Consider the following 12836-nt stretch of genomic DNA (forward strand, 5'->3'; position numbering starts at 1 on the left):
ATTGGTCCTGGTTAGCCTCTCTGGTCTCCAGCATTCCCAGGCTGTCCAATCTGATTTAAAAATCAAGATGCGAGGGAATGGAGCATTTTCGCACACATTTACCATTTGTTGCTGACAACGGCTCAACATTTTGTTCTCACTGTCTCTCTGCCCAGCTCAGGACCTGTCAGTGGTGGTCTTTCATCGAGGCTTTCCCATAAGACAATCTTACAAGATTGCAGCCCAAACTTCATCAGATGCTTCTTGCAGACAGGCAGCATAAGCTTAGACAGCTGGAGGAACCCTGACTGCAAGTGGGAAAGCAGTGAAGGCAGGAGACAGAGGTTGGCATGGCTGAGCTGGGCTGCCTGGCATCTGCTGTGGGAAAGGATGTGCCAGTCTGCCAGTTCCCCTTGGATGGGGCACATCCCAGCAAATCATTTCCAGAGCAAACACTGGGGCAGCAGAGGTAGACCTCACAAGATAGCATCAAGAGGAAAAAAAAAAGTTCTTCCGAATAATCATTGTTAAAAATACCCATTGACAACATTTATTATCACACATTTTGATCTTTGTTGCATACTTGGGCAGAGGTGAATCAGGCAGGATTAAAAGCATAATTATTTAGTGAGCCCAGTACTTGATTTTATGTTTTGCTGCCATGTGTTCCAGCCCAGTGGCTGCAGAGTCAAGAGTAGCTGCAGTGCTACTTTTCTTTTGCTGATGGCAAAGCCAGGCCAAGTGTCTGGCATGGGGATGGATTGGCAGTGACCCAGCTGGTGAAGAAACATCCCTGAGGGCCAAGCCATCCTCCTGAAGCCATTGTCAGAGCCTGTCATACGGTGGTGTCATGCTTCGGAGAGTGGAGACAGGAGAGATGGGTGTCAGTTGCCATCTAAGAATCCTCTTCCCATGTTGCCAGACAACAGCTAATTCTCTGAGTGGAGGGATAAGTGTGGAGACATGCATTGCTGTCCTGACAGCAGCCTAACAGGGAAATTGCCACAATGGAGGAACAGGCAGTGCTGACTCTCTAGAAAGCTTTCCCTGATACTCAAGCTTCCCCTCAAAGGGGCTCTTGGGTGGTAAATCCTGCCTGTTAAGCTGAAAAGCAGGTTAAAATAATTTCCTTAGGGGGTTGTCCTGTGCAGATACCCTATAGGAGCACCTAGAGGAGCATTTTCTTTCTTTTTACCAAATTTTGTCACTTTATCCTCAAGGTAGGTCTGGTCTAGCATTCTTAGCACTCCCTGGAAAAAAAAAAAAAAAGTGAAACACTCCCATTTTCAGCATTGATAGCTACTGCTTCTCTGGGCTCTGTGGTGGCACAAGGGAAGAAAGAATTTGACTGATTGGACAAGATGGCACAGACTGTTTTGCTGCCAAGGATGAGCATCCTGGTGAACTGATCCTCAGCCAGGGACGCTTCTCCCACAGTGCCAGCTTCTCTTACCAGGGATGAAACTTTATCCAAAACAGTCCTGCAGAGCAGCACGACATGAATGGCTGAAGTTGTTAAACAAATTTGTCTTACACTTCTTGGCAGTGAATATACTTGAGAAACATTGAAACTGGTAACAGCCCCATGATAATTGTGTTCTTATGTAGGGATCTGATTTTTTTTTCTTTAGTTAGAAGTAATCATGTTTGTCTTAGCTATATTATTAGCAAAATGGCCACTGAATGGCCATACTTGTCGTTGGTTTTTTTAAAGTATTGATACCAGACTCATCCTAAACTATATTTACTTGTGATAAAAATACCTGTTTTGAATAGTACCATAGTAGCTAATTTGAGAAAGTACAAAATTCTACAGGAAAAATATTAATTTTTTTTTCTGAAATAGTAATCCTAGACTGAGGGAAAACACAAGTGCAGGGATTCCCTATAATGACAATAAATGTTGAGGTATAATTAGTAATATTTTTGAAAGCCAACAATTGTTTTTTGAAAGAAAGGTACATTTTAGTTTCAAACTGGAACACAAATTACTGTATTTTTCTTACAATAGTGCTGAACTTTTATTTGAGGTTCCCCGTTTCTGAAAGCAGACATGATGGATTGAAATAAAAGATAATTTATTGCAATGCTTACTTTCAAGTGCAGAGAGAAGCAGTGTAATTGTAATTTACAGTAGCTGTCAAGGAAAATCTATCACAGATGACATTAAAATGACTTATTTTGCCTGAGCCACTTATTGTTTAAATGTGCATAATCTGATAGAAACAGATTTTTTTAAAATCTGCTTTATATTTTTCTAAATTAATATCAAAACATATACTTACGAGTTAACCATTTTAAACCATTTATTAATACTTTCATCACTATTTTTTTTGTGGGAGTTGAAATTTGGTTCATTTAACAACACCACTTCTAAGTTGTTTAGCTCTCTACACTCATAACACTTCCATGCACTTCAACTCACTGTCTAAAAAGCATATTTTTGTCTGAAAAGGTCAAAAACGGCAGAAGAAAATGGATCATAGGAACCAATTCCATTTACACTGGACCTGACCAATAGTTTTGATATGCCTTCCAGTAGAAAGAGGTTAGCAAAGATCCAATTTTTTCTAAGCAAAGTAACTCACGACTCCATGCAATCTTTTATTTGCAACTTGTAGCCATGGGAGAATGAACTGCTATCAATGAAATACTCGGCGTCAGCTATTGAGCCTCCATAGCAAAGACTATGTTAGAATATTGACCGCAAACTTACTCCAAGATATAATTATTCTGAAACCTACTGTAGAAAGGAAATATTCTCATTATTTGTGCATAAGATACATTGTGCGTATGACTGGAGCACCTTTACAGAAAAACTGATGAAAGAAACCTAGACACATTTCCGTTCTGATGGACCTAAATGTTTTCAGCTTGAAGGTGCTTGTTCTCAGGCATTTATAATATCTAGCTCTTGTGAAACTTGAGATTTTGATGTATATATATGTATTATATGTCTGTCTGCAAGCAAATGTCAAATGAAAAATAACTTGAAACACACAGCTTCACCAAGCCAAGGTGAGCTTTCAGCACAGGGAGTGTTAAAGCAGTTCTAAACAAACCAGCACATTTAAATTGTCAACATGATAAAATCTTGAGAAATAAAGTTAATGACCTGCTATTTCAGATGCAGTTTTGAGCAGCTACTACCTTCAATTAATCTGCTTTGCAAAGGGGACACTGACTATATATTTACATTTTGCAAGTAAACTGACCTCTGTAACAACACAGCAGAAATCCAATGTCACATTCAACTCTGTTCTTTTTCTTCTTCTACTTCTTTTTTTTTTTCTTTTTTTTTTTTTTTAAACAGCTAGAATTAATGTCGTGAATCTGTAATGAAATGCATTATCCTGCATGGAGATTTATCAGATTTTCCAACTGAATGCCATGCTTTGCTAGCACTAGCTGGAGTTCACCTGCATGTTGGTGTGGCGTGTGGCTCTTTTTTGTAAAGAGTTAAGTTGAACACAAAAAAAGGGAACAAAGGTCAGCACCCAGCCGCCACTTGAATGTGAGATTTTTCTTTTTATTCCCCTTGATGTATACTAGGCTCTGTGTTATTAGTCTTAATGATGGAAAATTGTAGTGTTGATACAAATCTTTTTTTCAAAGTAGTAGGCGGGAGCTCCATTTGTTAGTAAGTTTTTTGTGACTAAAAGCCATGGACAGTACATTTATGTAGCAGTAAAAGGCCTAGATGCTCTTTCCATAGCAGAGCTAATTATTCCTACTGTGACCTTACTGATCTACCCTGTTCCTAGTACATCTCATCTGCACGCCTGTTCCTCTGTGTAGATGGTGTCAGAGAATATGAAAAACCCTATAATGAAACCATTTTCATGATGGAGAAAGGCTACTGGAGTTGCACTTGCTACAAAGAGGCTCAATTATATGAGTAATTGTGATAATTTTCTACATTCATAGCCTTCAATGGGGAAAAAAGAATGAGAGCCAAAAGAAAATTACTTTAACAAGAAAGTACAGAGAGTAAAAATGGGAAGAAGAGACAAAAAGGGGGAAAAATAACCAGAAAAAAAAAGTTTAAAAAATAGATCTGGAGGGAGGAATAGCAAGACAGGGAGAACAACAGAAATGCTCAAAAAGCCTATGTGCAGCTGTGTTGCACAATTAAATTGAATTTTTTTTCTGCAGTTGATGAATGTGACTACTGCAAATGTGCCTCTGTAGTTAGCTATCATTTGTTGTTCCGTGACAGGAAAAGGATAATTACCTCTCAGAGAGAATCAAAGGCTGACATGCCCTTTAGACACAGCCATGAATGCAGAGCTCGATAGAATGCTTGAATAAGAATCCAGTGTTCTGTGCCCCCTTCTACTCAAGAATAAATTTTGTTAAAATGCAAGAGCACCACCAGTAAATTTGTTGAACCCTAGGTGTTCAAAAATATGAGGTGCATCTATCGACTCATCCCATTTGCAAAAATAAAACTACATTTTGAATTCACTTCTATTATATTCATGGACAGTAAGATAGTGAGATATGCATTAAATTTCTTTTCCCAGTAGGGGTCTGATTCAACATTTCCTATGAAAGAACAGAAAGACACTATCCTTTTTCTTCAGGCTAGTTAGCCTATAATTTAAAACTGTCAAAAACACAATTTTATACAAAGTCTTCAATAAAAGCTTCTCAGATATAACCCAAAGAGGTTTTACTAAAGTTTGATTCAGACTCTGTTACAATATTTTTAAAGCTATAAATACATCTAACTGATATTTTGCCGTTCTCTTTTTTTCTTAAAGTATTTGAAGATTTACAAAGAAAAAAAAAGGCAGCATCCTTTCAAGGTGACTAAGCCTTGCAGCTTTTAAGTAATCAGAATGAATTCAATAGCATGTTGGGACCATTAGCAGTCCGAAGAAGTATTGCTTAATGAAATGTATATGATATGTCTATTTCTTTCTTTTGGCAAACATTTTACAATAATCCATAGGTACCTTCAAAAAACTAGGACGCATTTTTATTTAAATCCATCAGCAGAAGAGTCATGACTGCATTTATGTGAAGGCTAGAAGAGATGCAAAATAGGAAAAAAATCTCTGAATGTCAGCTCTTTTTTCCCTGTGACGTTTGCAGGCACTGCTCTTTGTAAGATCAGAAGCTCTTGAGTTAAATATTTTCGTAGTTTTTAAACAAAGAGCTTATTTATGTTGACTAATTCCTTTGTAACATTCAATGAAAACAATGGTTTCTAACTGTCTTACACTGTTAGACAGATGTGGTGTAGTGTCACACTCAAATAAAAAATAAACAAAAGCCCACGGCAAATTACATCTCTTAATTTAAATCTACTTTATGAATATCTTTGTCTTTTTCTACATTTATCTTTGCTGACCCTAGTGTAATTCACTTAAAAAAAATACCTCTTACCCAAGGAACAACATTATAGCTTGGCAGTTCACATACTGATATCAGACTGAAATGATGGTTTTGAATCATAAAACATGTCATCAGCTTTATACCAAACCACCAATAACCTTTGTCCCATTTGCCAGCCCTCCTTTTACTTGTCAATATAAGGCTTACCTGATTGTGTTTCCAATTACAGAGAAGGGAGCCCCTGGTCTGCAAGCTGCAATTGCTTCATCTCTACATTTCCTGGCAACCTCCACTAACTTTTCACCAGATTTATCCACATTGCCCACCAAAAGGTTTCAGAAGTGTCACCATGGTAGCCATTGTAATACACCTAAACATATGCAGAAATGTAAAGACATTTTCTCATTTGGCATCCAGAAACAAATCGTTGTCTTAATTAAATCCATTCTTTCTAGGAACGAGCTACATATTGCAACAGATAGACAGGTAAGTCATATTTGCAAGACAAAACATTGCAGGGGGGAAAAAAAAAAAAAAAAAAAAAAAAAAGCAAGCTTGAAAGACTGCAAAGTGCCTAAGGGTTCCCAACATTGTCCATTTTAAATTCAAGAAAAGCACAAGCTGAGTATCAGTGCCCAGCAGTGCACCAGGCAGTCATACTGCTCAGCCACAGGACATGAGGACAACTGGGCTGCTTGTCTGAAGATCCGTGGGGGCCACGGATGGGCTGAAGCAGGTCTTGGGGGCTGCCAGGTGCCCACCCATCCTGGTCCCCACCCCTGCAGGCAGGGATCTGTTTGTACCCCAGAGGGGCAGGGACTGAGCCCAACACTGGCCGTGGCACGTGGAACCTGTTGGTGGCTGCCAGGGAGGTGAATGTCCGTAGTCTGCAGTCCCCACTGGAGACCTGAGGTGAGAGCCAGACCCTGCTACCAACAACCAGAGTGAACCCCACAGAAAACACAGACCAAATCCACTGTCAACTGTTGCAGGTTTTCTTTGATCTCATTTTTAAGCTACAATGTGGTGTTAACATTGGATTTTACTTCTGATTTCCAGAGATAATTTTGAGAGAATAAATGTACTGCTGTGGCATTGAAAAATTTCATGTTCTGAAAATGAAACATGCTGTTGAATTAATTACATTTCTTTTTTTCTTTTCTTTTTGACATTTCATAGATTTTAAATGTTAGCCCTCCTGAAATTCTCTGTTGAGCACAAGAAATCCTGGCTATGTACTATGGAGCTCTGCAACACACCATTAAAATGGGGTTTCCAGCTCTGCACATGGCAGGCAGGCCCATAACTGTAAGACCAAGTGATATTTCCCTACAAAAAGACAAATGATAATGGTGCACAGTTTTGATCTTCTAAAACATTTTTTCTCCCCCAAACAGTGGGCAACTATCCTTCTACAACTAATTACTCACCGAGCTCGAACCACTGAACTTTTGCCACTGGCAAGCTATTTGTGAAAGACAGACTCACATTCTTTTTGGTTGATTCCAAACTGAAAAAAAAACCAAACCCACAATCCCAAAAACCCCATGCTACAGACAGTTTGTCCCAAGCCCAGGTTTGTCTTCAGGCTGAGATATAAAGAGAATGCAGGCCATTAGGAGCAAGGGGTATTTTAAAGAAAGGTGAGTGCCAGCAAGGGCCCAACTGTGTTGCCACTGCTCTGGCAAAAAGCAGTTGCAATCCTCTGCTCTACATCATCCTCTGCCAGTCCAGACCACTACAAAATATGTTCTTATTTTTATTTAATGCTCATTTTTAAATTTAATCCCCAATTTTAATTTAATGCCCATAAAGGCAGGTTTTAAAGTAGATAGTTCATATTTAAACTGAGCTAGTTTGTTTTTAGCTCTAGCAAGTAAAACACACAAACTCCCAACATTAAACATCATTATCACTCTGGAAAAGCAAATATAGGTTTAAAACATAGGAGAATTAAAAAACCCAACCCAACAAACAACAACAAAAAACCCAACAAAAACCCAAATGATAATATTTACTGCAGCACCATCAGCTGCAATTACATATTTCTAATGTTAATAAACTACAACCACAGCAACTGTAACACACTATTTCCTTAAAATTCAGTGAAAGAACCAAGTTGGAAGAAACATTAACCTGGTAACAATAGGTTGAAAATTGCACTATGCTGAGGATCCAGTAATGGATAGCACTATTGTCTCTATACTAAAACACATTTTCAAGTCTACATTTCAAGCCTAAAAAATTCGTATTTCCTCTATGAAATGCTACCATCTTAATTGTGCTAAAATGGATTTTTTGTTCAGATAATTTGTACATAGTGCTAGGCATTTACACTTAACAACCTGAGTATTATTTAATTACTTTATAGAACCTATAAACAATTATAAACAATTTGTTGTACAATATTTACTTTGTTTTTTATTCTGTCCAGCTGTGAAATGTCCCAGTTTTGCTTATCAAAAATAAGCTAAGAGATCAGTTAATAATGCTGAAAAGTAGTATTTTTTCCCTCAGCTGTTTTGGACTAAGCAATTATCACACACAGTACAGTTCAGTTTCAAATGATAAAAGAAATCATACAATGATAGTCAGCAATCCCCATCCTTGCAGAAATCTTCACATTCACAGAAATGTCAAGATTAATTTTATTTTATGAGAGTAAATAAAAAAAATAAATAGATGTCTGCAAAAAGGCCAGTGACATTTAGTCAGATATCTGTCAAGCAGACTGGACAAGATATACACACTATGTTAAGATAAAAATGTTTCATTTAGTTTATCATGGAAAATATCTGTGATATGAGGCTATACCTTTTTTTTTTTTTTTTTTTTTTTAATCTAAGGTATCGTTATTATCCTGACGGACTGAACTGAAAAAGTAAAATGAACCTTAAGGAGGTACAAAGAAATATGATTTAAATCCTTAGTTGTCGCAAACTGATTCAGTTCAATAAACTGAGCAAAGCAACACCAGTTCACCAAAGTAAAAATGAAGGCCAAAAATAAAGTTTAAAAATGCTAGATTTTACTCTGTAAACCTGATAGTCAGAATTCTAAGATTAGAAAGTATGGACACGGGAAAGAATTAAAAAAGATCAAAAACCAAAGCCAAACCAAATCCAGTTCTAAAACATGTGAGTATATAATGGGAAAAAGGTCATTGACCCTAATTTTAATAGAAAAAATATTTTAGAAAGCTTGAAGCTCATTCTCAGAGGTAGGTCTGCTGAAGATTTCTTCACTCTGCCATATGAAAATAGTTTCAAGTTACCACTAGATTCTTTAACGATTTAAAAAGCTTGTTTTTATGAGATTCTACTCCCTTGTATGTGACATATTATTGCAAAATAATGGTGGGATTCAAAAAACATCTGTGTTCATATGAGAAATAAACAGCACTTCAGAAAAATAAAAACATGTACAGCAAAAAAGAAAAAAAAACTTCTACAAGACACAATTTTTTTTTTTATAAATGAAATGAGAATTAGGTTTCCAGTTCCTGTGCTTTCTTGCTCCTAGGAAAATGCAGCCTGTGTTTATTTAAATAGCTGTAATTGATGATTCCCTGGAAATATTAAGTCACGGTTATATCACACTATTTCTGTTTCTGCTCAAAAGGTTCAGGGCTTCTATACCAGAAATGGAACACAACACTACCTTCGGGGATTTTAATAAATGTAGGGAACACTGCTAGCAAAAGAGTTGCTGTCCAAATAGACTGACATACCCAGGCCAATGCAGCCTCTAATGACAGAGTAAGATAATGTCAGGCCCCACTCAAAATCAGCAGGAAGAGGAAGATCAATCTTGGCAGAGTGAAGGAAAAATGCTGGCTTTCTTCATGTTAGCTCATCTCATACATATCTATCTTCAGCTGCTGCCCAGTACTGTGGTGCTCTGCATTAACTACACAGTGGATCAATAACAATTACACCTTCTCAAAAACATGACACATAGCAGGATTGGGTTGACATTTCACTTAGGCCAACATTGATCTCAGTGCATCTGATTCCAGTCCTAAATTCAAGTCAGGCCTGGGTCTAGCTGGAATAAACACACAGTTAAAAACAAAAAAGGAAACCAGCTGCTTGTGTCTTGGCTCAGAAGTAAACAGCACATCCATCTGTGCATCCCCCATCTCCAATGCACTATTCTTCCTGTTGCTACTAGTGATTCTAAAGTTGATCAAAGACTATTTTTTATATGAATTACTCACCGTGACATCAATGTTGATAATATCTCCATCCTGAAGAGGTCGACTGAAACATAAACAGAAAAAAAAATAATGGTGACAGACAGTTCCCAACAAAGGGAATAAAGAATAAACACCTAATGACACATACATAAAAAATCAAGGGGTAGATATTTTGTGATGGAGGAAGGCAGAAGCAAACAGAATAACCATTTTTAATGTTCAGCTCCGACTATTTAGAGAACAAGTGTAGCTGAATATAAAATAATGAGAAACAACTACCAGAAAAACATATCAACATCTGAAAAATTTACCAATATTTATTCTTTTTCTCTCACTAGGGTTCATATTTTACTTTGTGAGTAGCTGAATGTATTGAGAATATAAAAAAAAATCTCACACAAATTCAAATACATTTATTCCTTAGCCTATACTTATTTTGCTGTATGAACAAAAAATCAGACCATACGGGTTTTTTTTCCCCACACACACTAAACTCAAAATGCAATATACTATTTTTCTTAAGTGTCTGGACAAACAGGATAATTTTTTTCTCATTTCACATATACAACAGCTATCAGCATCATAGGGTAACATGTTCTGCATCTACAATGCATTTAAGAATGACATCTAGTTAAGCTGCAGTATATTCAATATCAAATACAATTTATTAATTTCAGTTTAACATTTTAATTTCCGGTTGTAAAATGTACATTATTGAGGAAATACCTGTCAGGAATACCATGACATACCACGTTGTTTACAGAAGTACAAACAGATTTTGGAAAACCTCCATAGCCCAGAGGTGATGGATAGGCATTCTGTCTGATTATTTCATGATGAACAATGGAATCTATTTCTTCAGTTGTCATGCCAACCTAAAATATCAAACATAACATCCTGTTAAAAAAGCAAGGAGAGTTTCTCATATTTACTGAATGTGATTGCAGCCAAGCTTCAATGAAATATTGGATGTTTCAAATAGGCTGCTTGGATACAAAACACTGTACTGCCTGATATACTTTACTGATGTATGAACTTTATTTTTCTGAAAAAAAATTAAATAAAGCATGCAGTAGAAATGAGCACTCAAAGGTTCCTAGAAAACCTAAAATCCTGTCGACTTCCTTTCTGTTCTTTTTTCCATATGTACTTTCTCAAAGACACCAATTTCCCGTGGCATCGTTTCAGTAGCTGTTATAGAAATGTCTTCTTTTAATGTTTTCAGTACCTTAAAACAAAATGTTACTTTCCCTTTTATTTGTAAAAGAAAGGATATTAAGTCTTCTAATTGCCCAGTACATTCACCATAATGTATTTAAGCATTTTAAGAATTTGTTTTGCAGGAATTCCTAAATTTTATAAAACATTGAAATATTTATATTAAAATTTTAAGGATATTTTACTTAAAGTTGCCATAGCCTGGATGATCATAATGAATCTACCCATCATTTTCAGAAATCTTCATTTTTATGCTTGGTGTTTTCTAGATTTATCTTTTCCTCAAGATTTTACATATTAAAAAATGCCTTTCATAAATCATTCAGCCATTTTCTGTGTATCCACGGGGTCCAAAGTGCACATGCTTAAAATAACATTATTCTTGCTTTTCTTTTGGATCAACTCTGTTGCTGGAATGGTTAGAGCTGAAATTCGGTAGAGAAACCTCTCTAACTGAGAAGTACTTTTGAGGGTTCCTCTGTAAATTGATTTTGTTTTGAATGAGTTCCAAGTCTTTGAAAATCATACTTTGTACAGATACAAGTATCATTTTTAGCACACTGAAGGAAATGTCACAGTAGTGTGATTTTGGAGTAACATGTGGAATATAGCTAGGCTGTGGTGCAGGAGACAGTTATATATTGAAATACTGTGTGGCCATGCACAGTCAATACAGAAGAGTGCACTTGTGTACTGTGCTGAGGATAAAATCAGCTCTGTTTACTCAGCTGAATTTCGGTCAGCACAGAAACGTCGTTGGGCAGGTGAAGAGCAATGAAGGTGGGTTCAAGACCAGGATTTGGGATCCCTGCTTTGCAGCAGCCATGGCAGCCTCAGTGCTGGGATGGCAGCCTCAGCCTTGGCAGCCTGTCTGGATTGGATATGGCGGCTGTTGGGTCTGGATAAGTACAGGTTTGTTGCTCCTGCCTTTGCTCAAACATCTTCATCTTTAGCCCACAGACAAACTGAACTGCTATGTACCCAGCTGGCTGCTGTCTACTGCTGCTCTGCTCAGGCAATTTGATGTGGTTTTTGGATACTCAGCAGACAGCTCTCTGGTCTCTGCATGGCTTACACTCTGTGAAAAGTTCTGCTTTTAACAGTATGTGCTTTACTTTTAAAGATACTTTTGCTAGCTAGGCAAGTTTAGGGTGGCACCTGCTGTGCCCCTAATCCCTTATTCGGAACAGGGCAATTCAACAGTATATAATAAAATATTTTCATGTCATAGAATCTGTGGGTTTTTTTCCCAAATCTGTAACTCAAACCCAGGAAAGCTATCATATATAATACTGTATTGTAATTTGAAATCCCACAGGCAGTAATGGCAACATCAAACCATGTTCAAACTCTATCTCTCTGTATCCATAGATTATAATGCACCTTTGTTATACTGGGGGATCTTACTGCCACTAGCTAAAGCACCAGCAAGCACCAGTTTGGAGGACTGTGTGCAAGGTGGGTTCCACAGGATAACAGGAACAGGGGGAAGGATGGGATTCTTCAGGTAAAATAGGAATGTAGAGTTTAGTTTATGAGAATAGGCTAAAAGAGCGTGGTTTGTTTAGTCTGGTGCACAGCTCTATTCCTGCATGAAGGGGAAGACTCAAGGAAAGGCAAGAAGCTGTTTAAATTAAAGAGCAGTGTTTGCACAAGAACAGATGGGTATAAACTGATCACATGCAGCAACAGGCTGGGAAGCAGAAGATGCTCACTGTCAATGAAGGAGGGTTTTGGGGTATCCTCCCAGTCAGGGGAGCCTTGAACAAACACATACTTGTGTAAAACAGAGCTCACCACCAGTCTGTGACTGACCTGGGCCGTGGCCTCAGCATTGCAACTCCCAATGCCACCTCTCTCCCAGTATACAGGTCCTGGTAATGTAACTATGACCTTATACACCTTTCTGCTCTAAAACATTCATTATATGTGTGTAGTATTTTGCTATTATGTATTATTTGGCATAATATGAACTGCGTCATAAACGACACCATGCTGTGTACATGTGTATTTACACGTGATAACAACCAAAGAGTATTTGTGAAAAACTACTCTCATTCAAAACCCACATTGCACCCTGATCCTTTGGAAACATGTA

The 12836-nt window shown here is 37.4% G+C and overlaps 1 protein-coding gene across 1 annotated transcript in view; it reads right to left on the bottom strand.

Annotated features, from left to right (window-relative positions):
• METAP1D (methionyl aminopeptidase type 1D, mitochondrial) overlaps window positions 1-12836 on the bottom strand; it is a 44750-nt gene that overhangs the window by 5048 nt on the left and 26866 nt on the right. The window contains 4 exon segments of the mRNA XM_066322821.1: window positions 5530-5650; window positions 5653-5692; window positions 9542-9584; window positions 10247-10395. Of these exon segments, the coding sequence (XP_066178918.1) occupies window positions 5530-5650; window positions 5653-5692; window positions 9542-9584; window positions 10247-10395 (353 nt within the window).

This window comes from Sylvia atricapilla, chromosome 7 (genome assembly GCF_009819655.1).
Source record: "Sylvia atricapilla isolate bSylAtr1 chromosome 7, bSylAtr1.pri, whole genome shotgun sequence".
NCBI lineage: Eukaryota > Metazoa > Chordata > Aves > Passeriformes > Sylviidae > Sylvia > Sylvia atricapilla.